General features: G+C 60.2%; 1 protein-coding gene across 3 annotated transcripts; it reads left to right on the top strand.

The window, feature by feature from the left end:
- Positions 1-67: 67 nt before the first annotated feature.
- Positions 68-26,902, top strand: BLTP2 (bridge-like lipid transfer protein family member 2). Of its 3 annotated transcripts, XM_088138676.1 has the most exons (39): positions 68-426; positions 2,038-2,167; positions 2,378-2,427; positions 2,860-3,019; positions 3,112-3,230; positions 4,920-4,980; positions 5,558-5,738; positions 6,195-6,321; positions 6,578-6,702; positions 7,384-7,451; positions 7,528-7,676; positions 10,222-10,337; positions 11,154-11,317; positions 11,502-11,769; positions 12,382-12,587; positions 13,031-14,132; positions 16,121-16,312; positions 16,483-16,685; positions 16,768-16,886; positions 16,981-17,201; positions 17,338-17,528; positions 17,917-18,016; positions 18,117-18,319; positions 18,708-19,002; positions 19,459-19,616; positions 20,739-20,945; positions 21,567-21,666; positions 21,935-22,117; positions 22,482-22,603; positions 23,145-23,300; positions 23,403-23,524; positions 23,806-23,986; positions 24,069-24,155; positions 24,365-24,475; positions 24,562-24,697; positions 24,816-24,940; positions 25,588-25,689; positions 25,905-26,039; positions 26,416-26,902. In XM_088138676.1, the coding sequence occupies exons 1-39, from the start codon at positions 356-358 to the stop codon at positions 26,596-26,598; spliced, it is 6,729 nt and encodes a 2,242-aa protein (XP_087994802.1). In that variant the 5' UTR covers positions 68-355; the 3' UTR covers positions 26,599-26,902. The 3 variants fall into 3 exon arrangements, with proteins under 3 accessions (XP_087994802.1, XP_087994801.1, XP_087994803.1); XM_088138675.1 differs by having other exon boundaries at positions 7,384-7,676; positions 10,178-10,337; XM_088138677.1 differs by lacking the exon at positions 68-426 and adding an exon at positions 485-949 and having other exon boundaries at positions 7,384-7,676; positions 10,178-10,337.
- The last annotated feature ends 137 nt before the right edge of the window (positions 26,903-27,039 follow it).

Here is a 27,039-nt window from a genome sequence, read left to right as displayed (position 1 = left end):
GGGGGACTCGGTTTCCCGGCATGCTCGAGGAGCGTCCCCTCGGCGCATGCGCAGTCGGCGCCCCGGCCTTCGCGAGGAGGCAGCGCCCGCCCGGAAGCTCCGCGGGGGAAACCAGCCCCCCCGAAAGGGGCACGCCGTAGATGCGGGTCGCGGGGGCGGTTCCTCGAGCTCGGCGCTGCCGCACCCCGCAGTCGGGGCCGGCCGGGGCTCTCTCGGGGGCGCGGCCTTCGCGCCGGCCTATGGCTGCGCCGCGCGAGCACGCGCGCTCCCGCCCCGCCTCGCCGCCGCCGCGCGCGCCCCCGCTGGCCCCGCCCCAGGCGCCGCCGCTGACGGGCGGTTGGAGAGCGCCCCCCCGATGGCGGCCCCTGCGCTGGGCGCCCTGCTGCTGGCGCTGCTGGCGCTGCTGGCCGGGCTCTGCCTGGGCAGGTAGGCGGCGCGGACGCCCGCGGGCGCCGGCCTGCGCCCCCCCTCCCCTGCCTCCCTGGCGTCGCCGCGGCCTCCGCCCCGCCCGTGGGGGTGCCGGGGGCGCTGCGGCGCCCGGCGGGCGGGGACGGGGAGCGGGCCCCGAGCGCGGCGGGCCCTTTCGAGCGCGCGGCCTCGCTGCTGTCCGGCCGGCGGCGCTGCGAAGGGGCCGCGCGGCGGGCTGGAGGCGCCCCGAGGGAGCCGGCGAGCGCCCGGTGCGGACGGAGCTGGAGCGGGACGCGCCGGCCCCTCTGCCCGCGAGCGCTTCGGCTGGGCAGGGCTCGGGACGGAGCCGGGGCCGGCCGGCCGGCTGCAGCCGACGCTGTGGGGAGCGCGGCCATCAGGGTCACGCCCGCGGCGGGCCCTCCCCGGTCCGGCAGCCCCTCGTCTTTGTTGGGGGGCAGCCTCCAGCTGCCTTCTGCCCGCCGAGAGAGATCTCCAGGGCCGCGGGGCCACCCACGCTCAGGAGGTTCCCGGAGGGCATCAGGTTGGGGAAGGCTGGCGCGTGCGGCCCAGATGCAGGACGTGAACGGTCAGCTTGGCCCGAGAAGCCGGGTCCCGGCTTCTCTACCCTCCGGCCATAATCGGCTACGGCCTGTTGCAGACAAAGGAGCCGAGGGTCCCATCGCGCTTTTCGCAGCGGCTTCGCTTTCTGCCCTCTTAGCGCCTTGGGTGTAACCTGAATAGCCTTGGCATCTGTATGCCCTTGGAGATTTGTTTTTCCCTTTGCCTAACATTAGTAACCTGCCCAGCTCCAGAGACTCTGAGCGGTTACCATCCAAATTAGAACTTGCAAAATAACACTGATTGTTGTAACAGGAAGAAAATGCTACTAATTTTAATAACTAATAATTATACAATAATATATTATGGTCTAAAATATCATATATGAAATCTATATCTCTTATCACGTTGTATGTAATACGACGATAAGAATAGATGTCAAAGCGCATACGTGTTCTTAGTTTCCGCATGTCCCCTTAAAGAGCCAAGAGTTTGTCGCTCTGCACAGAGAGAGAGGAGTGGGGGAGCTGTTCGGATTTCAGGGGCAGCATATTTTACGGGATGGGGCAGCTCTTGAAAAAAAAATGTTTCCGGGTTTATTCCCTCCCCCAGCTGTCAAGGAGCGCTGAATTACTGAGTTAAAACAACACATTGATGGGAAAAATGCAACAAAGTAAATCTACTGCAATGAGTTGTAGTCATCACCTTACATTTTCATTAGCGGAAATTGGGGATTTTTTAACCTGTGTAAGAAACTGGCTTAGAGGTAGCTGCTGCACTGACCCCTTTGGGTGGGACCTTCTCCTTCCGTTGAGGGAGAGTGTAGGCCGGAGCCTTCTCAGAAGACTGAAGCACCAAGTGAGGCTCGTACAGGACTAGATCTAGAAGCTGAGCCCAGTTCTGTATCTCTGGACCTTCGGGGACAATCATTCCCCCCACCCTCCAATTTGGCAGGCTTAACGCAAGTCCAGTTCCACGTCTCGTTCCTTCGGCAGGGATATAGAGAAGGAGCTGGTAGCAGGTGCGTCTGGCCGTTTAGTTAAATGATTCCTTGGCCTGTCCTTCCCGAAGGTGGCTCCTGTACGTGCTGATCACCAACTGGTGCCGGCGACGACTCCAGGCAGAGTTGAAGATTCACTCGTTCCGGGTTTTTGGGATCCAGAACCTCAGCTTGAAGTTCCAAGAGGAGCAGCAGACGGTGGTGAGTAGGGAGCGGCTTGTGGTCCCTCCAGTGACACATCGGTAGTATCGAGAGGACTGTTTGGGGGTGCTGGATGGTGGGCCGGTGATAATTTGGGTTGTACTACTGCTGAGGCGCGGTAGAGAGTACGTCCCTCTGAGCAGGCTAGAGAAATAACCAGGGCCGTGCACGTTCAGCCATCGTTTGTGTCTCGGGTCTTTGTTGTTTCAGGAGATCGACAGCATCTGGCTCTCCAGCAGGCTCCTGAACCACGATGTGCCGTAAGCCTCTTGGGTGGTTTTGGGTCCCGCGGGCTTCTGCTTTTCAAACAGACGGCCCCTAGGAAGCCCTTCCCTCAGGCAGGGGGCTGGCCCTTGGCCCGAGGATGGATCTGGGAACTCCTGGAATTCCCAGCCAGCTTTGCCCCATTCTTGGGACATAAAATTGGGCTCAGCGCATCCTATCAAAGTAGCAGGAGAAAAGGGGAGGGGGCGCTTCTGTGTCCCCAACCATAAGTGCCCATTAGAAGCCACGATAGTGCCCTCATTGGGTTGGCATCACATTATGCGATTATCTGTGCTATTTGTAGAGTGACATCCTGAGGCGTGCGATGTCGCTCCATCTCTGACCTCATCTCAGCAGAAGGTTTTTCAGGGTGGGAAGCATGCAGCCCCTTCTACCACCCAGCCCCATCAGTTGTGGTTCCTCTGCAGGCGCTACCTGGCACTGTGTTTTGGAGAAGTGCGCGTCCGGGTGGACCTGCAGAAGTCACCTGACCTGCAGCCACCTGCTCCCCTGGATCCTGTGCCAGCTGACAGGGCCCAAGGTGAGGCGCTGTCCCTCGGGCCCTCACTGCTGCAGCTGCTCAGCCAGGTAAGACGCCGGTCGACAGAGGAAGGCAGGCTGGGGTCACGCTCCTCTTGGCAGGCTGTGCTCATAAAGCCCTCATCTCTCTGCCCCCCCAGCTTTGCTCTTTCCACGTGGACTCGGTCAACATCATGGTCCTGCACGTGGCGGCATCGGAGTCCCTGTGGCACGTCCAGGTGTCCAGGTCCCAGGTCTTGCTGGGCTGTGACGGCAGGAGGTGAGTCTGGCTGGCATTGTCCTCAGCCTCCCCAGGCCTCTGGGGAAGGAACGAGGGGGGCAGGGGGAGTGCCTGCTGGCATGCAGGGGGTACCAGGGTGACCTCTGCCTGAAATCCAGAGGAGCTGCCATCTGTTCTCGGGAGGGCGCTGAGCACCCACTGTGCAGGAACAATTACAGATGAGTCCTTGTCCGCCCCCCCACCCTGGTTGAGTGCTGCTGGATGAGTCAGACTGAGGAGGCCCCCCCACCCGCCCCCGGTTCATCTGCAAAGCAGGCAGGTCGGAGGCTTCTCCAGCAAACGTGCTCTAGCTCAGCACAGTGTCGAAATGTTAAGGTGTGGCGTGTTGTATGCTTTGCTGATGTGTCTGGGGAACATGTGGCCCTCCAGGTGGTGTTGGGCTTCAGCTAGGTCAGGGTGGTGGGAATGGTACTCTAGCCAGGTCTTCTCCTCTGGTCAGTCCCCTCTTGGAGCCGGTGTCCAGTTCTGGGCACCCAGTTCAGAAAGCACAGGGTCAAAGCAGAGCACATTCAGAGGGGGGCTGTTGAGGGGCTGAAGATTTGGAGACCAAGCCCTTTCAAGAATGATTGAAGGATCTGGGTATGTTTAGCCTGGTGGGAGATTACCTTGACAGAAATATGAAAGAACTGCCAACTAGGCAAAGGGGGCTAAAGCGTTTTTAAAGTCTAGAATGTCCAGATAACGTTTGGAAGCAGATCAGGCAGACACCCCCCAGTTCATTGAGGCGTAAGAAGAAGGGGAGGTTGAGCACAATCAGGCCTGCAAGATTCTGCTATTACAGCCCACCCCAATCAAAAAAGTTTTAGCCTTCCTGCGCAGTTTATTTCCTAGTCCGGTCTACCTGGTGTGGGTGACATCTGCAGAAGAGACGACGGAGGGCGGGAACGATAGCCGCCTTTCAGATGTCTGAGGAAGAGCTTGAGGCTAAACTTTAGGGGGAACTTCCTGACTCTCCGAGCTGCCCACCGACGGAACAGGTTGCCACATGAAGCAAGGTGCTTCCCTTCACCGGAGGCCTTCAAATAGCCATCTGTCTGAAACACTTCAGCAGATTCTACAACGAGCAAGGGGTGAGACTAGATCATCTCTGTGGGACCATTCAGTCCTATGATTTTGCGATTCCCCAGTCCTGACCCAGGTCATCTGGGCTTGTCCAGTGCACTTAACTGGGTCAGGTAAAGACCCAGCACCTGCATTTGGGCATCACAAAAGACTGGTTTAATTTTAACCTGCTACGCTCGTTTTGGCTTAGCCTGTGGAGTGAGTCCAGCCTATGTGTTATTCTACGATTTGCTGTATTGGTGAGATGCGGAAACCAGAATGTTTTGGTAATCGGGTTAAGCGCGTTGGGTGAACCCAGCCAAAAGATGCGGTTCGGACATGGTGACCAGCTGGGGTTGTGGTGGTGGAACTCGGCGGCCTAGAAACTCGGTGGTTCTAGTTTTATGCCCGTTTATAGCTGGACAGAGTCTCCAGTTAAGACACGGCTGATTCCCTTGGTCTGCCTGGAATTGGCTTTCTCCTTCCAGCTCCATCCCAGTTTTGTGGGGAGGGGAGCTGGGAGAGGGCGTCTCCTTAACCGGACAGTTGGGGTTGCGTGGTGGTCACGGGTCTTTGTAATTGAATGCCACACTCCTTCCTCTCTGACCTTCTCTCCCCTCCTCCCAGTGTGGCCTGCGAGCTGACCTGCGGCCAGGTGAACAGCAAGGTGCTCAAGAGCAGCCAGCAGGTAAGGCGGGGAGGGAGGCACCGTCGAGCCCCCTTGCCTGCGCTTTGACTCCATTTTCATTCTGCTCGATCCCTCCCTTGGGAGCCGGCTAGCCCTGCTTGCAAAGGCTTCAGGCAGGAGCAGGACCAGAAATGCCCCCGTTTGAAAGAGCAGCCTAAAATTCATAGCTCAGGTTGAAACAGTGAGCAAACGACGTCCCGCGAATTCTTGGGGAAGGCTGGGCACGTGCAAAGGGCTGAGAACCTCCCCACGAAGGGCCCTGCTCAGCTGGGCTCTTCCCTGGAGGATTTTGGCCTCAGGGCAAGACCCCAGTTGCGCAGGCTGCAGCGTTAGCTCTGGCCGACATCCAGGGCAGAGCCGGGGAGCTTTACTTCGATTGGTTTCACTTCTGCGTGACCCACAAAGGTAAGACAACAGGTTCCCCCCGCCTGCCCACACACCTACCTATAGCTGTCAACTTGCCTGGAAGAGTTCAGCAGCTTCAGCTGGGGACGGAGGTGGTGGGCCCTCAAGGGGCTTCCTCCAAAGGGCCCCCTTTCTTCCGTACAAGCGGCTTCCTAACTCTTCCTCTCCCCAGGACGATGCCTGCCTGGCCGAGCTGTCCCTGGCGCTCTCCGTCTCGCTGGACGTCAGCCTGAGCAAGCAGCAGCTGGAGAGCGTTGCCCTGGGGGTCTGGAGCCTGCACGCCGAGCTCCACCAGGGGCTGTTCCACAGCGAGCTCGTCCAGCGTGTGGGCGGTGGTCCCAGGAAGGGGGCAGGTGAGGACGGTGGGCCCCTCGAGGTGGGAGGGTGCTCCCTGGCAGCCCTGTGGAATGGCAGGCACTGGGCCGAGGGCACGGCATTCCTGCTAGCCTGCTCTGGTCTTCCAAGGCGAGGAAGTCGGGGGCCCTCTGCTTCCACAGCTGTGCTGGATTCAGTGCCCGCTGGGGGCCGGGTGGGCTGGGCGGGGGGTTGAGACGGGAGGCCAAACGGGGCCAAGAGGTGGGGGCTGCTTTCCACAACAGCCTTAGATCACTTGGCTGTTGCTTGTGTTTTCATCATTGGCTGTTCGATTAATCAACCTGCTGGCTGCGAGTCAAGGTCCCTTTGGGCATCCTTTGCCACCACCCAGAAGAACCCCGTGGGGGAGGCTTGGCTGTCTTCGCACCCACGTGTTGCGCCCTCTGCTTCAGTGGCTCCCTGGGGCCTTTCTTGTCCCCCTTCCTGACTCCCAGATTCCCCGAAGGCTCTCGCGCTGGATCCGCCCCCGCTCAGTCTGGCTGGCCTGAAGTACATGCCTTCTCGGGTGAAAGTGGAGCTGGAGACCACCACCCTGGTTCTCTCCATGAATAGCCAGAAGAGGTAGGGGGATGGCGGCTGGGGAGTCGGCTGCACGCGCTTGGCCTTTGCCCTCCGCCCCGCGCCTGCAGCGGGCACCCCAGGGTTGCCCTTTGCCGGCCGCCTAGCGCAGGCTTGGGCTCCAACTTGCGGAAGACTTGCCCGGCACCCGGGGATAATCCTCCGCCATGCCTGGAGGGTGCCAGGTCGGGAAGGCTGCTGGAAGATGGCCCAGGTACCGGACCCAGTTGGAGGCAGCTTCCGTATCGCCCCCCCCCAGGCACCTCACCTGGACCCTGAAGCTGCTGCATTTTGCCCACCAGTGTGATGAGGAGCAGATCCCTCTCCGGAGCTTCACCCCCACCTGCGACCTGCCCCAGATGAGCATCGAGCTGGTGCTGGAAGGCAAGTGCTGATTGGGCGAGAGGAGGGAGGGAAGCCCCTGCCTCTCTTCGGGGAGGGGCCTGTCTCCTGGAGAGTCGCCAGTCTGCCCCGCCTCTAAGAGCCTCACATTCTCCTGATGGGGACTCTAGGGTTCTGGCATGGATCTTCCTTTGACCCATAAAGAAGCCTGCCTAAGGTTTGCCCAGTGGTGGTGAAGGGACATGAGGCAGGCCCTGGAGAGGAGAGGTCCAGCGGGGTGGAAAGCCCCTTCAGAGGATGGTGTTTTGCTGCAGCTTCCTCTTAGGAGGTTGATCTGTTTCCTAGAAATTGGTCAGTTCGGGGAAGGGGAAGGAATCCTCAGTTCACCAGCACGTGAGATGTTCAGTGCTGCAAGTGAAGCGAGCGTTGTTCACGGGAAGCGGTCCCCGGTTGGAAAGCAGCGGTGGGCAGGAACCCGTTTGATTCACAGACCTTCGGGTGGGGGGGGCCCTCAGATCCACAGAGAAGACCCTGCTGCCCATGGCTGGCAGTTTCTGCTGAGATGGGGGGGCTCTGCAGAAGGATGGGGATTCCAGAAGCACCAAGGCTGGCCGCTCCCATCTCGAGCAGTGCCGGGCTGGGGAAGGGCGCTATCAGATGGGCCTGAAGAAGGGGAGGAGTCGACCTTGTCCAGGTAAGCCCCGATCTTTCTGTCTCCCCCAGATGGGCTGCTGCTGTCTCAGAGTCGCCAACGGATCGTGTGCCTCAACCTGCTGAAGGCGAGCTTGCAGGTTTGCTCCCGTGGGGGCCTTTGGGTCTCTCCCCCTCCCACAGCTGCACCTTCCTCTCCACTTCTGTTTCTCGCAGGTCATGGCCATCGACATCTCTGTGGCTGTCATGCTCAACACCTGCATTGTCCACTACCGCCACCAAGAGTTCTCCCACTGGATGGGCATGCTGGCGCCGGCACAGCAGACGACCGGCTGGCCTGTCTCGGCCAGGAACCCCAGCCGGAGGTGAGCTGCTGCCTTCCTGCAGCCTTCGCGGAGAGGACCTGGCAGCCAGCAGCTGGGACAAGAAGCGGTTCGCCCCAAAACTGGCACAACCAGCGGCCTGGCTTTGCAGCACCTTCCAAATGGGCGCTGGGTGAGCTGTGTGTGACACAGCTCCCCTCGACCTCTAGGCAGCAACCCTGGAGCCATTTACTAGATTTTTTTTTTAAGCCTGATCAGTTTTTAAACTCAAAATATTACTCAGGAGGGAGGAAATCAGGTTTGCGCTGGATCCTTCCCTTTCCAGCACGAACCGGTTGGGCAGAGAGCAGGTGAGGTGGGCAGCCGGTCTGCGTTCTGTGTTGCCGGCCTCTGCTGGAAACAGGCAGAACAGGTTGCCTTGAGTCAGAGGGTGGCCCGAGCCAGCCGGAGCAGCGGGCGTTCTGCTCCAGCAGGCCCCCCCAGCAGGACTTGAATTCTTGTAGCCGAAGCTGCCCACATGCGGGAGTTTTGCAGGAAAGCACCTTTCAGAAGGGGGGCGGGGGTGGGGAGAATGAGAGCCTGGTGCAGTTAAACAGGCCTGTGAGTGTGGAACGTTGATGGGTTTTTGAAAGGAAGTAAATACAAGAATTCTGGGGGGTAGCAATAGGGTGGCTGGGGATTCCAGCGCTTCCCCCAACCGTTGGCTGCTGCGTCCTTCTTTCCGAGACTCCCAGAGGGGCCCTGTTGCTGATCTTTCCAGAGCAGTTCTGCCCACCCCCGTGGAAAAAGGGAAAGAGCAAGATGTGCTGGAGCATAAATCACCCGGGACTGTTGGGAGGACAGAGGAGCAATGTCGCCCTGGGGCTGGGGGAGGTAGGCGGACCCCGAAGAGGCCGAGGAGAGAAAATTCTGGCTGCCGGGAGCCGTGCTTGTCTGGAAGCTGAAGAACTTTGCCAGACCCCTGGAAAGGCTGCAGAGCTGGACTTCCTAATTTGAGCTGGGTCTCAGTCTCCCTCCCTAGTTGGCAGCCCTCGTGGCTGGGCCGTGTGGGGCTCGGGGCCAGGCCAGGCCGCCTAGCTGCAGGCGGGAAAATGTGACCCGGAACCCTGTACAGTACAGCAGCCCTCTCCAACCTGGCGCCCTCCGGATAGGTCGGACCACAATCCCCATCACCCCAGGCAGACGTGACTAGCTCTCTGGAAGTCATCCGGGTTTCTGTGGGACCCTCAGAAAGGGGAGCCGATGTGTCAGGCAAATGCTCTCCGTGGCGGTGGCTTCCTGGTGTCCTTAAGGCAGGTGTGGGAGTGATATGGCCAGAGCGCCAGCGACGGCCGCCCGTCCCTTCGCTGCTGCCTGCTGCTTGGAGGAGCAGAAGAGGCTCAGGAAGAGAATATAGGGCAGATGAGGCAGGAAGGGTTAGGGTTCCTGCCTATGGCAGACTCTGGCCCTGCCGCCTGCTTCTTTCAGCGCCCCCCCACCCCCTGAGTGGCTCCCTACGGATGACCCCTGCAGGGGTGAGGCTTGGGCAGAGAGGAGGGTCTCTCTCCCTGTTCAGAGCGCCCCCAGCCATGCCCGGCTGTTTTCTAGGAGACTTGTGCAGGATTTGTTTATTCTATTTGTTTCTGTAGCACCCGCTCCTGAGATTCTGGACTATTGCAAACATGAAACTGAATTGAAAACGAAGCGATAATCTTCCACGATACAGAGAACAAAAACACCCCCGTCATCCACAAGATAAAATCCCCCCGCAATCGGCAGCACAGTGTAGCCACTAAACGAGTGTTTCAGGAGTGAAGGGCCAGGTCCCTCTGCACCCCAGTTCCAAAAGGCTGGGGTCGCCCTGGAGGCTCCATGTTCCCTCTCCTTGTGGGCTGGGGCACGAAGCACTTCCTCCCACGATGGCGGGCAGCGTCTCTTTGGTGCCGAGGTAACCCAGGGCCACTCCTTGCAGGACTTCTGGCTCCCCACCAGCCCTTGGAACTTGCCTCGCTCCCCTTTAGGCAGTCATTGCAGGCCCCATATTTCGGTGTTATGCCAGGATCACTGCTCCCCCTCACCAGCAGTCAGGTTCCCCCCGGGAGCCCAGCCTAGAGTGTGTTTCCTGGTCCAGGAGAGGCCACGGTGTGCACCCCAGTCTTAGCCGGGCAAAGCCTTCCCGGTCCATGGCTGCCACCTGCTCGTCCGTCAGGAGCCAGGAGTCCCGAGGAGCCCCCAGGTCACAGGTGCACCTCTTTAGGGGAGGTGTGCCCACCTGAGGCGCTTGGCGCTAGGAGTTTGTGGACAGTCAGGCCTCCATCTTGCTAGGATTCGGTTTGTCCCACCTGGCCGTTTGCAGCCTCCGGATCATGGGCCAAGGCCTCCTCCTAGTCCCCGGGCAGAATGGGAGGGTTGACGCTTTCTGCCTTGTTGGGGGGGGCGGTATCCTGAAGGTTTCCCTGCACGCTTCACAATTTGGGGCTTCCAGAAACCCTCTTGCGCTGCTTTCTTTGGACAAAAGAGCTCCACCGACTTACGGGCTCTGGGGATTTACTGCCTTTATAAAGCTGTTTCCCCGTGATGCCCAACCCAGTCCTGGCTTCCCACTCAGGATGCCCCAGATCCTGGCCACCATCATCCTCAGCGCTTCGATCTCCAACGTCAGCATCTCGGTGCAGCTGGGAGATACGCCGCCGTTTGCCCTGGGCTTAAACTCCATCTCCGTGGGTGAGTGGCTGGAGCCTTCCAAGTCCGGCTGGCTTTCTGCCCCCCCCCCCACCGATCTTCGAGCCCTGGCAGCAGCTGCTGCTTGAGGGGCCAGGAGCAAAGGGCGCATTGTGAGCTGGACCCCCAGCTCCCTTCCCGCGGGAGGGCAGCCCAAGTCCTCTTCCCTTCCTCCCTGCCTGTTTGCCCACTTCCCCCCTCAATGGTCAGTCCGTACCCCGTGCCCCATCGGCCCAATCTGCCCGGGTTCTGCATGTTGACAACCCCAGAGAGGCAAACAAGGGCAGGACTTGCTCCCTCTGGTCCTCCGGCCCCTGGGACGCGCTCGTCCCTCTGATTGGAGCGCTGGGCTACAGCCTTCCACAATGTTTGTTTTCCCAGAATGCCTTTGAGAACCACGAAGGCCGCAGAGGCATTCTGGGAAATAGAGATGCTGTTGTTTGCCAGCTCCCCGTTTTATTTCATTTTTGAATTTAAAGTAAACGAAGATCCTAGTGTGTTAAAGAGTCGCCCGGGAGGCCAAGGTCTGGTTAACACTCCTTGCTAGCAGTCAGGAGTCTGGTAGCCCCTTTTCCACCTAACAGGTTTTGTTAAAAGGTCTGGGCTTTCAAGAGCTGCAGACGCCTTCTGATTTTTTGTCACTGCAGGCCAACAGGGCTCTCCTCCTACGACGTCTGCCGTGACTGTAATTTGGATGCCTCATGCCAGTTGTTTTGCCCTTAAAAATTGGGCTTCCTGTTGCAGGTGGGGAAGCAGGACCCCCATGCCTAAAGCAACAAAACGGGGAAAAATGCCAGTTGTCTTTCTCCTCCGACTTAGATTACCAGCACCTGCGTCCTCAGAGCGTCCACCAGCGGGCCGTGCTGGCAGTTGACCACTTCTGCTGGCGGGTGGGGGCTGACTCGCACATCCAGCGGGCTCCGCACCCCCCCAACATGCACGTCTGGGGAGAGGCTTTCATCCTGGACTCCTTCAACCTGCAGGTGCACCAAGGGACAGTTGGGTGGAGGCTGTCTTGATTATCCGGCCTGGGAGGGCGGGCGGGCGGGCGGGCAGGCGTGCACGTGGGCGGAGGTCTGGCTGGAATCTCTGGCCGAGACCCTGGCTGCCTTGTGCCTCAACCCCCGCCAAGGGCAGCTCAGGAACGTTTTCCCTCCCGTTCCCCAGGGCAGCTACAACCAGCCCCTGGGCACTTCCAGCACCCACGCAGACACTCTCTTTCTGGACTGCACTCTCCGCGGCCTGCAGCTGGAGTCCTCGGACGCCTGCTCCAACTGCCTCTCCCGGCTGCTGCTGCTCTTGCAACCCCAGACCCCTTGCCCCCAGGACCGCCCAGAGGAGCTGCCCCTCACCATGGGAGAGGAGCTCGGGGTGCTCTGGAAGGTGGACCTGAAGGTGGAGGACGTGAACCTCTTCACGCTCTCTGGCTTGGCAGGTGAGCCTCGGGCTGGAGGGGCCTGCTGGCTCGGGAAGGGCCCCAACTGATGGGGCTGTCCTTGGGAAGAGCCACCGTGCTCAGGCTCAGGCTCAGGCTCAGGCTGGGGGCCGGCCCTTCTCTGCCGTGAGCCCCAGCTTTTGACCCCTGGGCCTTTGCGGATTCTCTCAGACGGTTCCTGCCGTTTTCCCTTGCGTTAGCCTCTGGCTCTTGATTTGCATTTTTAAGGCCCTGCTCCTCAGCAGCTGATAGTCAGTGTTGCCAGTGACCCTGGGGGGGGGGGCGAAGGTCCAAGAGGCCAAGTAGCTGCCCTCCGCCTCATCTCGGCCCCTTTTAAGCCATCTAAACTCTGGCCGTCTCTGCTTCTGGTGGCAGCAAGCAGTGCAGCTGCGTGGGGAGGCCCTTCCTTTTTGCGGCCCTGAATCTTCCTGCCTTGAGTCTCAGCCTGGGCCCTGGGGGGGAGGAGGCCTGTGGCCTGGGCAGGCTCCCTGCTGAGGAGAGGCTGTGCCCCAGGCTGCGGCCACCCTCTGGCTAGGCATGGTCCGAGGAAGGGGACGGGCCTGTGGGCAGTCACGCCTTGGCCATGCTGAGGGCCTCCCTCTCCCTTCCCAGGGGCCACCGAGCTTCGGGTGGACACCCTGACCACGCTGGGCAGCGCCGAGAGCTGCACCATCAGCATCCAGGGGGTGGCGCTGTCCCTGGTGAAGAGCCTGGCAGAGAAGATGCAGCCCTGCTGCAAGGCCCCCATCATCCCCAACCCAGTGGCTGGGCTGGCCGCCCTCTCCCTCACCTATCGCAGCAGCATCCGCTCTTTGGAGGTGCGCTTCCTCTTCCTCCTCCTCTTTCTCCTCCGCCGGTCTCCTCCCCCTGCCCCAATTGCTTTGAAAAGGAACTGCTGGGGGCCTGGGTTTGCTCCCCACGCAGAGCATGCCGGCCCTGGGTTCCCATCCCATGTTCTCCCCAATAAATGAGCCCTGCGATGATTCCACGGGGCAATCCAGAACAAGCTACGGTGGTCTCTGGGTTCAGAGAAGAGAGCTTCCCGCTCTTGCAGAGTTGGATGCTGCTGGGTGGAAGTCCAAGGCGGCTGTGCCCCCTCCGAGGACACTCCGTTCCAGCCCTGCCTGGCGCGGTGGCTTTCCTCCCCTGCCCCCTGCCCATGTGTGCCTTAGGGGCAGGCTAGAAAACGTGGTGAGAATAAGGGGGGACTGACAGGCAGCCTTGTTCTGGGGGGGTTTATTGCCCGGCCTGTCCTTTCCAGGTGCAATGTGGAGATAGCCTGACTCTGCTGTGGAGCCCAGCCACCCACATGTACCTGTTTGAGCACCTCCTGGCCACCCGGCGCTGCTACGAGACGCTGCAGCGCTTGCTGTCACTGCTGAGACCCGCCCCCCCTGCCCTTCCCCAGCAGGGCCCCGAGGGGCGGCTCCTTGCCCCGGATGGGGCTCCCCTCCCGGAGGGCAGCGCCCCCAGGAGGCTGCTGGGGCTGACCCTGGAGTTCAGCTCTCTGAAGGTGACCGCCTTTGTTTCGGAGAGCCGCTACCTGAGCCTGGCGGCTGAGCGGCTTTTGCTCAACCGGCACGGCGCATCTCTGCACGCCTACTGCCCTGGACTGGCAGCTGGGTTTGATGGCAACAGCATCCTGGTCTTCAAGGAGGTGGAGCTGCAGGCCCTGCCGGAGCTGGAGGAGATGATCCTGCACCGCGGCCCCTTCCCTGCCCTGGGCACCTTGCGGAACCGGGTCTGGGCCCTCTCCTGCGCTAGCGTGACAGTGGAGTTCCCCTACCAGTATGACTTCTCGGCCACGCTGGACGAGGCGCTGGGTGTGCAGAAGTGGCTGAAGGGGCTCCACGGGCGGAGGGCTGCCGGCGGGGCCCCACCCAGGTTCTTGCCGCCGGACCTGCTCCTCAAGGTACAGCACTTCTCCTGGGTCTTCCTGGACGACGTCTTTGAGGTGAAGCTGCGAGATAACTATGAGCTGATGAAGGACGAAAGCAAGGAGAGCGCCAAGCGCCTGCACCTGCTCGATGCCAAGGTGGCTGCCCTGCGCAAGCAGCACGGGGAGCTGCTCCCCGCCCGCAAGATCGAGGAGCTGTACGCCTCCCTGGAGAAGAAAAACATTGAGATCTATCTCCAGCGCTCCCACCGGCTGTACACCAACACCCCCATGCGCAAGGCGCTGATCACTTGGACCATGTCCAGCTTGGAGCTGGTGGCTCTGGCAGACGAGTCTTTCTGTGGGGCTGAGCGGGTGCTCCAGCAGATCCGGGACATGGATGCCACCAGCCCCTTCCCCCCCGAGGGCCTGGAGCTCATCACCCACTGGTGCCGCATGATCAAGGGCAGCGTCAAGACCTTCTTTGGTGAGTGCATGGCTCTTGCCCGCAGCATCCTGGGCCCTGTGGTCGGTGCCCCTGCACCCTCTCTGTGAACTTCTATGCCTATGAGCTTCGAGAACTGTGGCAATTTCATATACTGTTTAGGTGTACGGTAATTTATTTGTAGCGCCCTAGATGCTGTGGGAAGTATGGAGGATAGGCCCCTGCCCCACGGAGCATACAGTCTAAGTTTGCTGAGGGAAGGTGGGCACAGGAGCTAACTACACAACAGCCGAACATGCTTGGGGTCTGCGAAAGGCTGCATGAAAGTGGTCTGTTGGTACCCACGTGGATCAGGGTTCTCTTGAGCCTCTTGTGGGCATGGGGAGCCGAGTGGTAGGTGTTCACGCTGTGGTCTAGTCTAAAGTCATCCTCACCTGGTGTGATAGGAGATTTATTTATTTATCTATCTATCTATCTATCAGTCAAATTTATATGGCTGCCCATCTCACAAAAAGTGACTCTGGGTGGTGTACAATGGTCCAATACATAAGCAATCTTTACATAAAACTTATATAGTAATTATTAAAAACATTAAAAACAGAACTAAAACAGAAAAGGAAAATAACAGGCGAAGGGACGTTCATAATACTGGAGCCACCTCACTGGATCACCCGTCCCCTGGGGTCCCCCGGCCTGCTGACATGACCAGGTCTTGAGGGACCTTTGAAAACTCAGGCGTGATGAGGCCAATCTCATCTCTGCGGGGAGAAGGTGCCACCATGCGGGCACCACAGCAGAAAAGGCCCACTGCCTGGGGCCCGCCAAACATAGCGCCCCAGATGACGGAACCCGTAACATACCCGCTCTGCTAGGTCTGGCGGGACAGGCAGATGAAATTGGGGAGAGGCGGCCCCTCAAATAACCCAGCCCCAAGCCATGAAGGGCTTTAAAGGCCAACACCAGCACCTTGAAATGCACGTGGAAGGAAACTGGCAACCAGTGCAGCCCACAGAGCAGAGGTGTAACGTGTACTACTTTAGGGGCACACATAACTGCCTGCACCACCACATTCTGCACCAGCTGAAGTTTCCGGATACTCTTCAAGGGCAGCCCCATCTAGAGTGCATTGCAGTAGTTCAGATGCATCCCAAACATCTGAAGGGGGGCAGGTTATTAAAATGTGGTTATCCCATTAGGACTTGTGGTCTTGATCCCTCTGGCAGTGGCAGATGTTTTGATTTGGGGTGATGTCGATTCATGTTCCCAGGGCTGTATGTCGGTTGAGTAATGTTATTGATTTGCTTTCTTTTTCTGTATTATTTGTCGCTCGGTTTGCAGAGGTTCAGGGTTGTCTGTGACTGGAGCAGCCTCCTAGTAGAATCAATAAACAAGCAGACAGCCCCATAGCAGAGCTACTCGGTACAGAAGTTAAAGCAAAAATGCGATCAAATATAAGAGTAAACGGCCGTAAGTGGGAATTGCAGCGACCAGGGAAACGGTGTTCCTGCTGTCCCTGAGAAGGCCACATTTTGCCTTTCAAAGGGGGGCCTGAGGCGCAGAGGACTGTAGGTGGGGCTGCCCCAGTGCCGTGCTTCGGAGCACGGCAGGGCCGGGGCCTTCTGGGGGCCGAGGGCCTTGCGGGGCCAGCTGGGACCATCTGGCAAAAGTGAGCAGAGCAGACTGTCTGAACGTCAGTCGTTAGAAGGGGAGGCAGCTCCAGGGTTGGGAGCGCCTTTCTCCGCAGGCTGAGGATGGGGATTTGGGTCTGGAATAGGAGGCGGGTGCCAAGAGCTGTCGATTAGAGCTGCTGAGCCCCACTCCTTGGCCAGAGAGGCCCCCATGGAGCAAGCACCGTCGGACGGGGATCACTTTAAAGGTCAGCCCAAAGCAAAGGGAGAAGGGAGGAGGAAGTGAACAAACATCTCCAACGGCGGCAGAGCAGTTTGAAGAGAAGCCCCATGCCATCTCCATCCTGTCCCATCCCTCCCCCTCCTCGACGTGGCCGTCTTCCCTTTTCTCTGGCTCCACAGTGCGGATCCGGGACTACCCACGCTATTTATTCGAGATCCGGGACTGGAGGCTATCAGGTCGGCTGGCTGGTGCTGAGCCCCCAGGACAGCCTTGCTCTCGCCGACGGCAAAAGCTACAGCTTGGGGCGCCGTGGGGCCCAGTGTCCATAGAGAGGAACATGCCACCTTTGAAATTCTACCATGACTTCTGCTGTAAGTTTGGGTGGGAGGCTGGAGTCATCCCAGCAGCTGACAGCCCCCCGGTTCCTCAGCCAGAGCTGCGCAGAAAGCGGAGAGGGGACCCTGCCGCATTGGGGGACGGGTGAGACAAGGGGGAGAAACGTGTCTGTCACCCCTGATCGCCCTCTTCTCCTTCGGCTCAGCTGAAGTCTACCAGTTTACCATTGTGTGGGGGCCATGCTGGGACCCCGCCTGGACACTGATTGGACAGGCCATCGACCTCCTCACCAAGCCTTCGGAAGACCCCAGCCCTCCGCTGCCCTGGTGGGACAAGAGCCGCCTTCTGCTCCATGGCGACTGGCACATGGACATCGAGCAAGCCAGCCTTCACCAGGTGGCCACGGAGGTGAAGCTGCAGCCACGGGGACAGGGGAGGCTGGGGGAGCCTGGTAGCCTGGCCTCTGTTCCACCCTCGCCATCTTCCACAGGATCCCTACAACACCACGGAGAACCTGCACTGGGAGTGGAGCCACCTTTCCTTCCACTGGCGGCCGGGCCAGTTCGTGTTCAAGGGGGACCTGGATGTCAATGTCCGCACAGCCTCCAAGTGTGTGGTCCTCTACGTGGGGAAGGGGCAGCGAGGGCTCTGCTGGCTGCCGCTTGGGGGTCTCACTGGGGCGCTTCCTTCCCGTTTCTGGCAGGTATGATGACTGTTGCTTCCTTCACTTGCCTCAGCTGTGCATGACGCTGGACCTGACCTGGCTGTGCCACGGGAACCCCAACGACCACCACAGTGTGGTGCTGCGCTCCCCGGAGTTCCTGCCCGAGGTGCCTGTGGGCCAGCAGTACGACTCCTACCGGGCCTTCCGCTCCGAGAACCTCAACCTCGCCATCCGTATGGACTTGACACGTCCAAGCGGCGGTGAGTGATGGAGCTGGGGAGGTGGGGGGCTGCTCTGCTCTTGGCCGTGCTCAGGGATTCTGGGCCGACCCCCGCCCAGGCCGCTCGAGAGGGCAGCCGTCCCCTGGAACAAGGCCTTCTTGTCTGGGCCCTGCAGAGGCCTCCCAGCCCCGTATTCTGCTGTACAGCAGCACCCTACGCTGGATGCAGAACTTCTGGGCCACCTGGACCAGCGTGACGCGCCCCATCTGCCGCGGGAAGCTCTTCGGGAACCTGAAGCCCAGCAAGAAGAAGCTGGGTCAGCACTACCGCCAGCTGTCCTTCACAGCCCTCTTCCCCAAACTCCAGGTGAGGCGCCCCGCCTCGCTCCCGCGGTGGGACACGTGGCGGGCAGGGACGCGCAGGATGCGTCTTCCGTCAGAGGCGGTGGATGAGGCGGGGCAGGCCGGTCGCAGCTGGGCGGGGGCCGAGTTGGCCCCAGCCGGGAGATCTCAGCTCGGGTGGAGGGGGCGATGCTGCAGTTGGTTTGCCAGGCCATGCACTGGGACCCTCGTGGGGTCCATCGCTGGAATTCCTTTCCCTGAGAAACTGCTCTTCCCGGGAGGGGCCGCAGGGCCGGGCCCCCTTTTTCCTTCCTCCACTCCCTTCTGGGATTGTGCTCTTCACCTGACGGATGTTCCTCTTTGGGGCGCTCTCCCTGCTTTGGGGCCTGCCCCCTCTCTCTCCCGCTTCCCAGGTACATTACTGGGCCTCCTTTGCCCAGCAGCGTGGCATCCAGCTGGAGTGTGGCCAAGGGCACATCTTCACGCGTGGCACGCAGCGGCTCATTCCCCAGGGTGAGTGAACATGGCCGGGCACCGGATCAGAGGGCCCAGTGGGGCTTCTCCTGGCGTGGCAGGGTCCCCTCTTGCACCCTGACCGGCTCTCCTCCTGCAGCTGGCACCGTGATGCGCCGCCTCATCTCTGAGTGGAGCGTCATGCAGATGGTGAGCGATCTGAGCCTGGTGAACGTCCACCTCATGGCCTCCCCCTGCGATGAAAACGCGGACCACCGCCTGGACTCTCTCGTCAAGAAGACCCACCTGCTGAGCCTCTCCTCCCTCACCTACCAGCGCCACAGCCTCCGCACAGCCGAGGAGGTAGCGTGCCCTCTCGCCCCCCCGCCACGAAGGAGGAAACAGTCAGTTGTGTTAACCTGACTGGCTGGAGTCACAAAGCACTGTAAGCCATAACAAGCCATGGTTTACAAACTACCATTTGTGCAAAATTGAACGAACCATGTTTGGGCATTACAGTGTGTGAACCAGCCTCACATCTCCCAAAGTACGTATGGAGCAAAGGCTAAGACACGTTTTGGAGATGCTGTTTCAGTCTTCCGTTCTGGGAGGGGTAGACGGTACCCTGTCCACAGGTTGGCCCCAAACTGCCCAATTTTAGTGACTGAATTGTTTTGTCTTTTTTGTTTTAAAGAAAGGGGTGGGCTCTGGGCTCAGCTTCCCTGGATTCACGTGCCCCTTCCGTTCCCAGGAGCTTCTGCTGCGGGACGGGGACGATGTGTTGCACACCCACCAGCTGCAGCTGGTGGATCTGCGGGCGTCCTGGACGACGACCAACCGAGACATCGCCTTCGGCCTCTATGACGGCTACAAGAAGGCTGCGGTGCTGAAGCGCAACCTGTCCACAGAGGCGCTGAAGGGGCTCAAGATTGGCCCTCAGCTGCCGGCCAAGAAGCTCAAGAGGGGCCCTCCCCCCAGCCCCCAGCCCCCGCTGCGGGCCGTCGTGCCAGCAAGCAGCGGCCGGACAGAGCGAAGTCCCTCCGGAGGTGAAGCTGCCCTGGCCCTCCACCTTTGGTGTGCCTTGGAGCCCCTTGCACGTGGGGCTGTCAGTCTGTCTGCGAAATTGCCTGGGGGCAGTTGTGTGGGACCAGAGCCATGGGGCCAGGCACGCATGTTCTGCATGGCCAGAGAAATAGGGTTCTAGACAGACGCCTCCCCTGGAATAGTCATGCGTGTGTGAAAGTGCCTAGGAGACAAGTTTAAAAAAGGCAGCAACCAGAATTGGAGGGGGGAATCCTTCCGTGAGAATTACTGGGGCGGGGGGGGCTGGGTTTTAATGGGGATGGTTCATTTCTGGCTGGAGGGGTTTAATGCTTTGAAGTCGGAGGATGGCTTCTGGATGGACATCTTTCCTCATCACTAAACTGGGCCCTCCCTGTCCCTGGTCCTGGGGCCATGGGGATAGCCATGCGATACCCTTGGTCCCCCTCTTTTTTCTGCAGGCGCCTCCATGTTGCAGAAGCTGATTGAGGAGACGGACAAGTTTGTGGTTTTCACAGAGGAGGAATCGGGAGTCAGCGAACAGCTGTGCGGGATTGCAGCCTGTCAGACCGATGACATCTTCAACCGCAACTGCCTGATTGAACTGGTCAACTGCCAGGTCTTTGCTCTTTGCGCCCCACTGCACCCACTGATGCACCTGGACTGGCCACTGCTGAGCTCAGCCAGCCTGCTTCCCTGGCCCTGCCCCAGCCTAAGGGCAGTAGCCCAAAGAACGAGTGCTTGCTGGACACTGGGCTAGCTCAGGGTGTCTGGCCAAGAACCCTTGTTTTGACTGTAGAGCTTATCTCCCTCCCTCCGTGGAAGTTAAGTGGGCTTGTTTTAATATCTGGTTCTGTGGTTGCTGGCAAAGGAGTAACCCTCAGACCACGCCGGTCTAGTCTGAACCGGGACTGAGTGTGTGGAACCTGGCCACCACCTTAGCATTTGCATGAACTATAGGTACTATAGTCCTCGGGTTACATCCATTCATTTAATGACCATTCGAAGTTATGACAGTGCTGAAAAAAGTGATTTACAACCAGTCCTCACATTTTCAACCATTGCAACGTCCCCATGGTCATGTGATCAAAATTCGGGCACTTGTCATCTGTCACATATTTACAATGGTTGCAGCATCCCAGGGTCACGTGTTCGCCATTTGTGACCTTCCCAGGGAGCTTCCGACAAACGAAGTCAATGCAGGAAATCAGATTCACTTAATGACCATGGCAGAAAAGGTCATAAAATTGGGCGTGACTCAACGACTGCATCGCTTAGCAATGGAAATTCCGGTCCCAACTGTAGTCGTAAATTGAGGACTACCTGTAGTCCTCTGGTTACATCCATTTGTTCAGTGACTGTTCAAAGTTACAGCAGCGCTGAAAAAATGGACTTACGACTGGTCTTTGGAATTCTGGCTGTTGCAGTGCCCCTGCGGTCACATGGTCAAAATTTGCCGGGATTGCCATTGCTAAGCATTGCAACCACGTCGCTTAGCAATGGAAAGTCTGGTCCCAATTGCTGCTGTAACCTGAGGGCTACCTGTAGACCATCCTGCGCGCCTGATTATTTGTGCAGGCGTAGCATGTTGGGTGAATACAAAGCTGCATTTCATTTACGCGGGGTGAGAGTTTAAGCCGAAGGGGCAGGCCAACCTACAGAACACCCCTGTGGAGGAGCGCTGCCCCATGCCCCAGAGCGCCTCGCACTGACTACCTCCGGCTTTCCCTCTCCCCTCCAGATGGTTCTCCGTGGGGCTGAGACGGAGGGCTGTGTGATCGTCTCGGCTGCCAAAGCGCAGCTGCTCCAGTGCCAGCACCACCCAGCTTGGTATGGGGACACTCTCAAGCAGAAGACCTCCTGGACGTGCCTGCTGGACGGGATGCAGTACTTCGCCACCACCGAGAGCAGCCCCTCCGAGCACGAGGACATGCAGCTGTGGCTGGAGGTAGGGCTCCACAGCTCCCAGCACCCATCCCAGCAGCTCCGCCCATAAGACGCAGGTCCTTTGCTCCTGCCTCGTCCCTGACGCTCGATATGCCAAGCTGGGCTGCAGCTGCGTATAGAGGTGGGAAGCTAAAGGTCCGTTTCCGCTTTTCTTTATGCAAGTTCCTTGAGAAACTCACGAGCAGGGCCTGAAGGCAAACCCTCCTGCCAGCACCGCAGCACGAGCTGCGTGCTCCCAGAAACGTCTTCCCCTGCGATTCGGCTTCCCCCCTCCCTTTGCTTCCTGGTCCTTTGCAGCCTCCCGTGTAGTGACTCCTGTAAAACACCAGGCCTGCGGATGGCACTAGAGCAGGATTGCCCCAGTTGGAAAGGCCAGCGGGGCTCTTTCAGTCCCAGCTGCTGTGAAGCTTGAAGGGTGCGCTGCTGTGGCCATGGAACAAAGGAGCCCCTTGGCTCTAGCCGGCTCTAGCCGGCCACCGTTCCCTGATGCTGCTCGCTCGAGATGCGGCTTGACTGAATCGGGGAATCTTTGCCAGCAGAGAGCGCGCTCTGTCCTGCAGGCACCCCAGGCATCAGCCTGGCGTTCCTCCCAGTCTCTGCCCTCCTTTGCCTGCCCCTCCAGGTCAAGAACATTGAGGAGCACCCACAGCGTAGTCTGGACTCTGTGCAGGAACTGATGGAGAGTGGGCAGGCTGTGGGCGGCATGGTCAGCACCACCACAGGTCAGCAGCCAGGCCAGGCTTCCTGCCCAGGGCAGGCAGAGGGAGGGGGGCACAGGTGTTCCGCCAGCCCAGCGCCACTAGGGTTTTCCTGCTGCTGGAGAGGGTGGGTCAGTCTCGATGCCTTCCGCAGCCCACACAGAACTGCCCCAGGGGGCCTGGGATCCTTTTCTCAAACACGCTCGGGTGGGGAGCTCCCGGGAGCCGCAGGGGTGACCCCGAGCATTCTGGGGTCTTGGCTCGGGGCCTCAGCCGCTGTCCTCCTTCCCAGATTGGAACCAGCCGCACGAGGTCCAGCCGACGCAGCAGGTCCAGCGTATCATTTCGCGCTGCAGCTGCCGCATGTACTACATCAGCTACAGCCACGACATCAACCCGGAGCTGGCCACCCAGATCAAACCGCCAGAGCTGCCTGCGAATCCCGACAAGGACGACCTTCTCAAGAAGCAGGAAGGTGCAACTGCAGGGAGACGGCCGGCCTCGTCTTTTGGAGCCCGAGGGGTCACTCTCCTTCCCGGTCTCGTGAATCCCTGGGCCCCTCAGTGGAGGGAGGGAGGGATCACTCTGCAGCTTGGCGGCTGCGTTCACACAAAACGCTCAGCTGGTCGGTGTGTTGAATCCGGCCGCAGCCTCCGCAGGTGGGCAAGACCAGGCTGTCACCTTAAGCCTCGTCCGCTTTCAGTAATACTCTTCTCCTAAAAGTGTTTCGGGAGTCGGTGTTTGGGGCAGGCTGTGATCTGCTGTAGCTCACCTCCTGCACACAAGGGGCGCTTCTCTTGGTCCAACCCACCTACCCCCCGCCCCTTGCCTCACTGCAGGGGCCGTGGACACCTTCACGCTGATCCACCACGACTTGGAGATCTCCACCAACCCAGCGCAGTACGCCATGATCCTCGACATTGTCAACAACCTCCTCCTGCACGTGGAGCCCAAGCGGAAGGTGCCTGAGGGCCTGAGGGGCGTGTGGGGCAGAGGCGGGGGGTGGTTTGGGAGGCTTCTGGTGCATTTGGAGAACTTGCCTTTGCCGGTTGCCGTTGTTCTTCCCCTGCTTGCCCGAGACGATTCATAGATGGAGGAGGGGGTGGGCCTGCCGCTGCCTCATGCCAGCCCACCTTCCCCTCTGTGCCAGCCCCCAGGCCTCTGTCTAGGATTCCGCAAAGGAACCCACGTTTGGTGCAGCCCTCTCTCGGTGGGCGGGCGGGCGGGTGGATGGCTTGAAGCGAATGACGGAAATGGCAACTCCACCTTCAGGATCCTTAGGGGACAGAGGAGCGCAGACTGGGGTGCCTTTGGGTTGGGGGGTCGTGTGTGAGCAGCGTCTCCCTCTCCTTGCCAGTTCCTGGGAAGCAGGGACTCTTGTACCCCACCCCCCAGCTCCCACTGGCCTGATGCAGCCTCTGGGCAGCTTAAAGCCTGCCCAAGGGGGCTTAGTCTTCCCTGGCCCCCAACACTGGCTTTTCCTCTGCCGTGGCCATGTGCAGGAACACAGCGAGAAAAAGCAGCGCGTCCGTTTCCAGCTGGAAATCTCGAGCAACCCGGAGGAGCAGCGCAGCAGCATCCTCCATCTGCAGGAGGCTGTCCGGCAGCACGTGGCCCAGATCCGGCTGCTGGAGAAGCAAATGTACTCGGTCATGAAGGTGGGTGCGTCTGGGGGCTGGACTGCCATCCCTGGGGGGGCCCATGAGGCCTGGGCTCCCTCCCTGAGGCGCCTGCGCGTGACCCCCACCTTCCCCCGCCAGTCCCTGCAGGACGATGGCCGGAACGAGGCGCTGCTCGAGCACAACCAGAAGCTGCAGCAGCAGCTGAGCCAGGAAAAGGCCACCCTGCAGCAGGAGAGCGAGGACCTGAACATCTTGATCAGGTACAGGGGACCGAGGGGGCCTGGCCAAGGGGGGCTGCCTTTTCCTACCTGCAGGGTCCCTGGGAGCTGGATGGAGCCCACCTGAGGTTCCCCAGCCTCTGCCCTCCAGAGATAGGCCCTTTGTTGTATGATCGCACTAGAGGAGGCCGTGCCCAGGGGCGGGCATTTGGGTGTCTGTTCATGGAGGTTCTGTCAAGCAGACGATGAGGCTCCAGTTCATGAAGGTGAACGACACACAAGCCGCCAGGGCCGTCTCACAGCAGCTCGTGGCCTTTTCCCAGGTGCTTTAAGGACTTCCAGCTGCAGCGGGCCAACAAAATGGAGCTGCGCAAACAGCTGGAAGATGTCAGCGTGGCTCGCCGGACCGAGTTCTACTTTGCCCAGGCCCGTTGGCGGTTGACCGAAGAGGATGGGCAGCTGGGCATTGCGGAGGTGGAACTGCAGCGCTTCCTCTACAGCAAGGTGGGGCTGGGCGGGGGGCCGGGGTGGCTGGGCCAGGCCGGGCCCGGCTGCACCTGGTGGTGACCGCTCCTGCCTCTTGCAGGTAAACAAGTCAGACGACACAGCTGAGCATCTCCTGGAATTGGGCTGGGTGACCATGAACAATCTCTTGCCCAATGCCATCTATAAGGTGGGTGGCCAAAGACCCCCTGCCAATAATCGCTTGGCCCTTGGGGAAGAATGTGGGGCCTGATGGGAGGGTCAAAGGACGAAGTGAACCAGGATCATTCCTGCAACAGCTGTGAGAGGGACCTCTAGGCACATGCAGAGTGCTTGCAAACAAGGAGGCAGCTTCCCTTGTGGAGAGGAGGATCTTGACGCCTGGCATGTCCCCTGCAGGTAGTCCTCCGGCCCCAGAGCGCCTGCCAGTCTGGGCGCCAGCTGGCTCTGCGGATTTTCAGCAAAGTCCGACCGCCAGTGGGTGGCATTTCCATCAAAGAGCACTTCGAGGTGAGTAGGGCTGGGCATAAGAGCTGAGCTGGCCCCTGCCCTTTGCATGTGGGGAACCTGATCTCTGTGGCCTCCCGCCCCCCCAGGTAAACGTGGTGCCGCTCACTATCCAGCTGACGCACCAGTTCTTCCATCGCATGATGGGGTTCTTTTTCCCCGGACGTAACGTGGAGGAGGAAGAGGTGGGTGACGAAGAGGACAAGTCCAAGCTGGTGACCACAGGTGAGCGTGAAAGGGCTGTCCCCCACAGGAGGCTGCCTGCGGCCTCTCTGAATGCTTCCCCTCTCTGTCCCTGGGAGGGAAGGGCTCCGAGAGCTGAGGATTTTTATCCTGGATGCAGGCATGCCAGTGGTCAAGCCCCGACAGCTGATGGTCTCAGAAGACTCGCTGGGCTCCGGGAAGGGCATGGCCCAAGGGCTGAACCGGACATCAGGGGTCAGGCGCTCGTTCCGCAAAACGCCTGAGGTAATGGCCGACCAGGGTGGGGAGGGTCAGGATGGAACTGCTGTTCTGGTGGAACTACAGCCTGAGAGCCAGCTAGCTCTGGGGAGGCTCTGGCTGAGTCCTCAGGGAAGCAAAGGGAAGCGCCCTGGAGGAGTTTGTGTTCAGATGCGGGGGGGGGCAGGCGCCTGCTTCCTTGCAGTCCAGAGACTGGCCTTACCAGCAGTGCGTGGCCTTTCCCTGGAGCCCCCTCTGAAACTGCCCTAGATGGAGAGGCATTTCGGGAGCGATGGAGTGAGGGTGAAGATGGTGGGAGCCGAGGCGACCCATCCTCAGCCGTGGAAACTCAAGGGTGACTTTGGGCAGTTGCTCTTCAGCCCATCCTGCCTTACCTGCTTCCCGTGGAGAAATCCAGATGGCAGAGAAGGGGCAGGACTGAGCCGACATGCAGTCGTTTCTCTGTCGAGGCTGCCCTTAACGCAGGCCCGAGGGGCACCGCGCTGGCTCTGTCATGGCCTGGCTTGGACTCTCCAGCGAGCAGCAGCTTTGCCAGATCTTCCCTGGGGGAAATGTGGGGAGCCACTCGGCTGCCCACATGTTCAACGTAGGGCGCAGGCACCCTGCAGGAGACCCGGACTGGCTGTAATGGCCGACCTTCCCTTTTCCCTCAGTACCCCGTGGACGACATTGACAAGATGAAGGAGCGGGCTGCCATGAACAATTCGTTCATCTACATCAAAATCCCACAGGTGCCCCTCTGCGTCAGCTACAAGGTTTGTGGGGGCCCCGTCGGCAGGGGTGCGCTTGTTCAAAGGTCCCAGGGGTGGCATTTGGCCACCCGTGGCGTCCCCCTCCCTCACCCCGCCTTGTGGCTGTGAGCTCCACAGGATGGCCGTGTCGGAAAGCGAACGTGGCTGGGTCGCTGTCCGTGGTGGGGAGCAGGAAAGGGGGGGGGGCTTCTGGCTTCTGAATCCTGCCTTTGCTGCAGGGAGAGAAGAACAGCGTAGACTGGGGGGACCTCAACCTGGTGCTGCCATGTCTCGAATACCACAACAACACGTGGACGTGGCTGGACTTTGCTATGGCTGTGAAGCGGGACAGCCGCAAGGCCCTGGTGGCCCAGGTAAAGGGGGCCGAGGGAGCTGCCGGCCAGTTGTTGCTCGCTGCAGGGGACCAAGGTTTCCATGCAGGGAGATCCGGGGAGGGCTCAGAGCGGAGGATCCCCAGGGGCCATCAGAGCCCATCTGCCAGGTCAGGCATAGACTTGCAGCTGGTACTGCAGGAACCTCCCTCTACTCCATTCCCGGCATTGCCACCTCTGGCAGCTGGCAGCCTTTGCAGGGATGGCGCCATTAACAACAGCTCTGGTACCCTAGACACTTCTGGCTGTGTGGGCTGGGGATTATGGGAGATGCATTCCCTGGGATGGGGAGAAAGCAGGTGAAAGCCTGAAACACTGGCTCAGCTGCCGCCTGCCTGCCTGCCTGCCTGCCTTCCAGGTCATCAAAGAGAAGCTGCGACTGAAGCCGGCCGCAGGCACGGAGTCCCGGGCCAGGCAGGAAAGCAAGCTGGAAGGGCCGGTCCAGCAGCAGGAGGAGGATGAAAAGGCCCGGCTGCTGATCGGCCTGAGCGTCGGCGAGAAGAACCCCAGCAAGAAGTCCATCTTCAGCAGGCGCAAGTGAGGGCGCTGGTCCTGCGCAGGCTGGAGACCGAGGGCGGGCTTGCCCCCGCTGCCGCCCCTGCTGCTAACCCGCTCGGCGGCCAGCCCCGCAAGACCGGCCGCTGGGGGCAGAGGCACGTTTGCCCGGGCCCCAACCGAGACTGGAATGGGCTGCGGGGCCCCAGAGGCGCAGGGCCGAGGCTGCAGAGAGCGAGAGGCATCCTGGGTCGGGCTCCCCTCGTAGGCCAGGCCAGGCCAGGCTGCCCCCTGCGTCGCCCGGTGGGAAAAGGGGAGGGAGAGTTTAAATAACAGAGTTTATCATTTGGCGTCCGTGTCCTGTCGTGATTGCTGTCCTCACCCTGCCTCTGGCAAGGGGGCCGGTCCCTGCCTTGGGCCAGCCCCAGCTCTCCCCGCCCGGGCCTTTGCCTCCTGGGACTGGCTGGCCTCCAGTCCGGAGCCTTGG

The sequence above is a fragment of the Python bivittatus genome, unplaced genomic scaffold (genome assembly GCF_059951505.1).
Source record: "Python bivittatus isolate LINGU-HERP-01145 unplaced genomic scaffold, Pbiv_v1 ctg000240_np1212, whole genome shotgun sequence".
Classification (NCBI taxonomy): Eukaryota; Metazoa; Chordata; class Lepidosauria; order Squamata; family Pythonidae; genus Python; species Python bivittatus.
The sequence above is the reverse complement of the archived record's forward strand: the minus strand, read 5'-3'. Positions and strand labels throughout refer to the sequence as shown.

Bases quoted from the DNA above. Each gene is read 5' to 3' on its own strand.
- BLTP2 (XM_088138675.1), top strand. From the start codon at position 356: ATGGCGGCCCCTGCGCTGGGCGCCCTGCTGCTGGCGCTGCTGGCGCTG. The intron at 17,529-17,916 runs GTGAGGCGCCCC...CCCGCTTCCCAG, and splicing joins CCCTCTTCCCCAAACTCCAG to GTACATTACTGGGCCTCCTT. The intron at 18,017-18,116 runs GTGAGTGAACAT...CTCCTCCTGCAG, and splicing joins GCAGCGGCTCATTCCCCAGG to CTGGCACCGTGATGCGCCGC.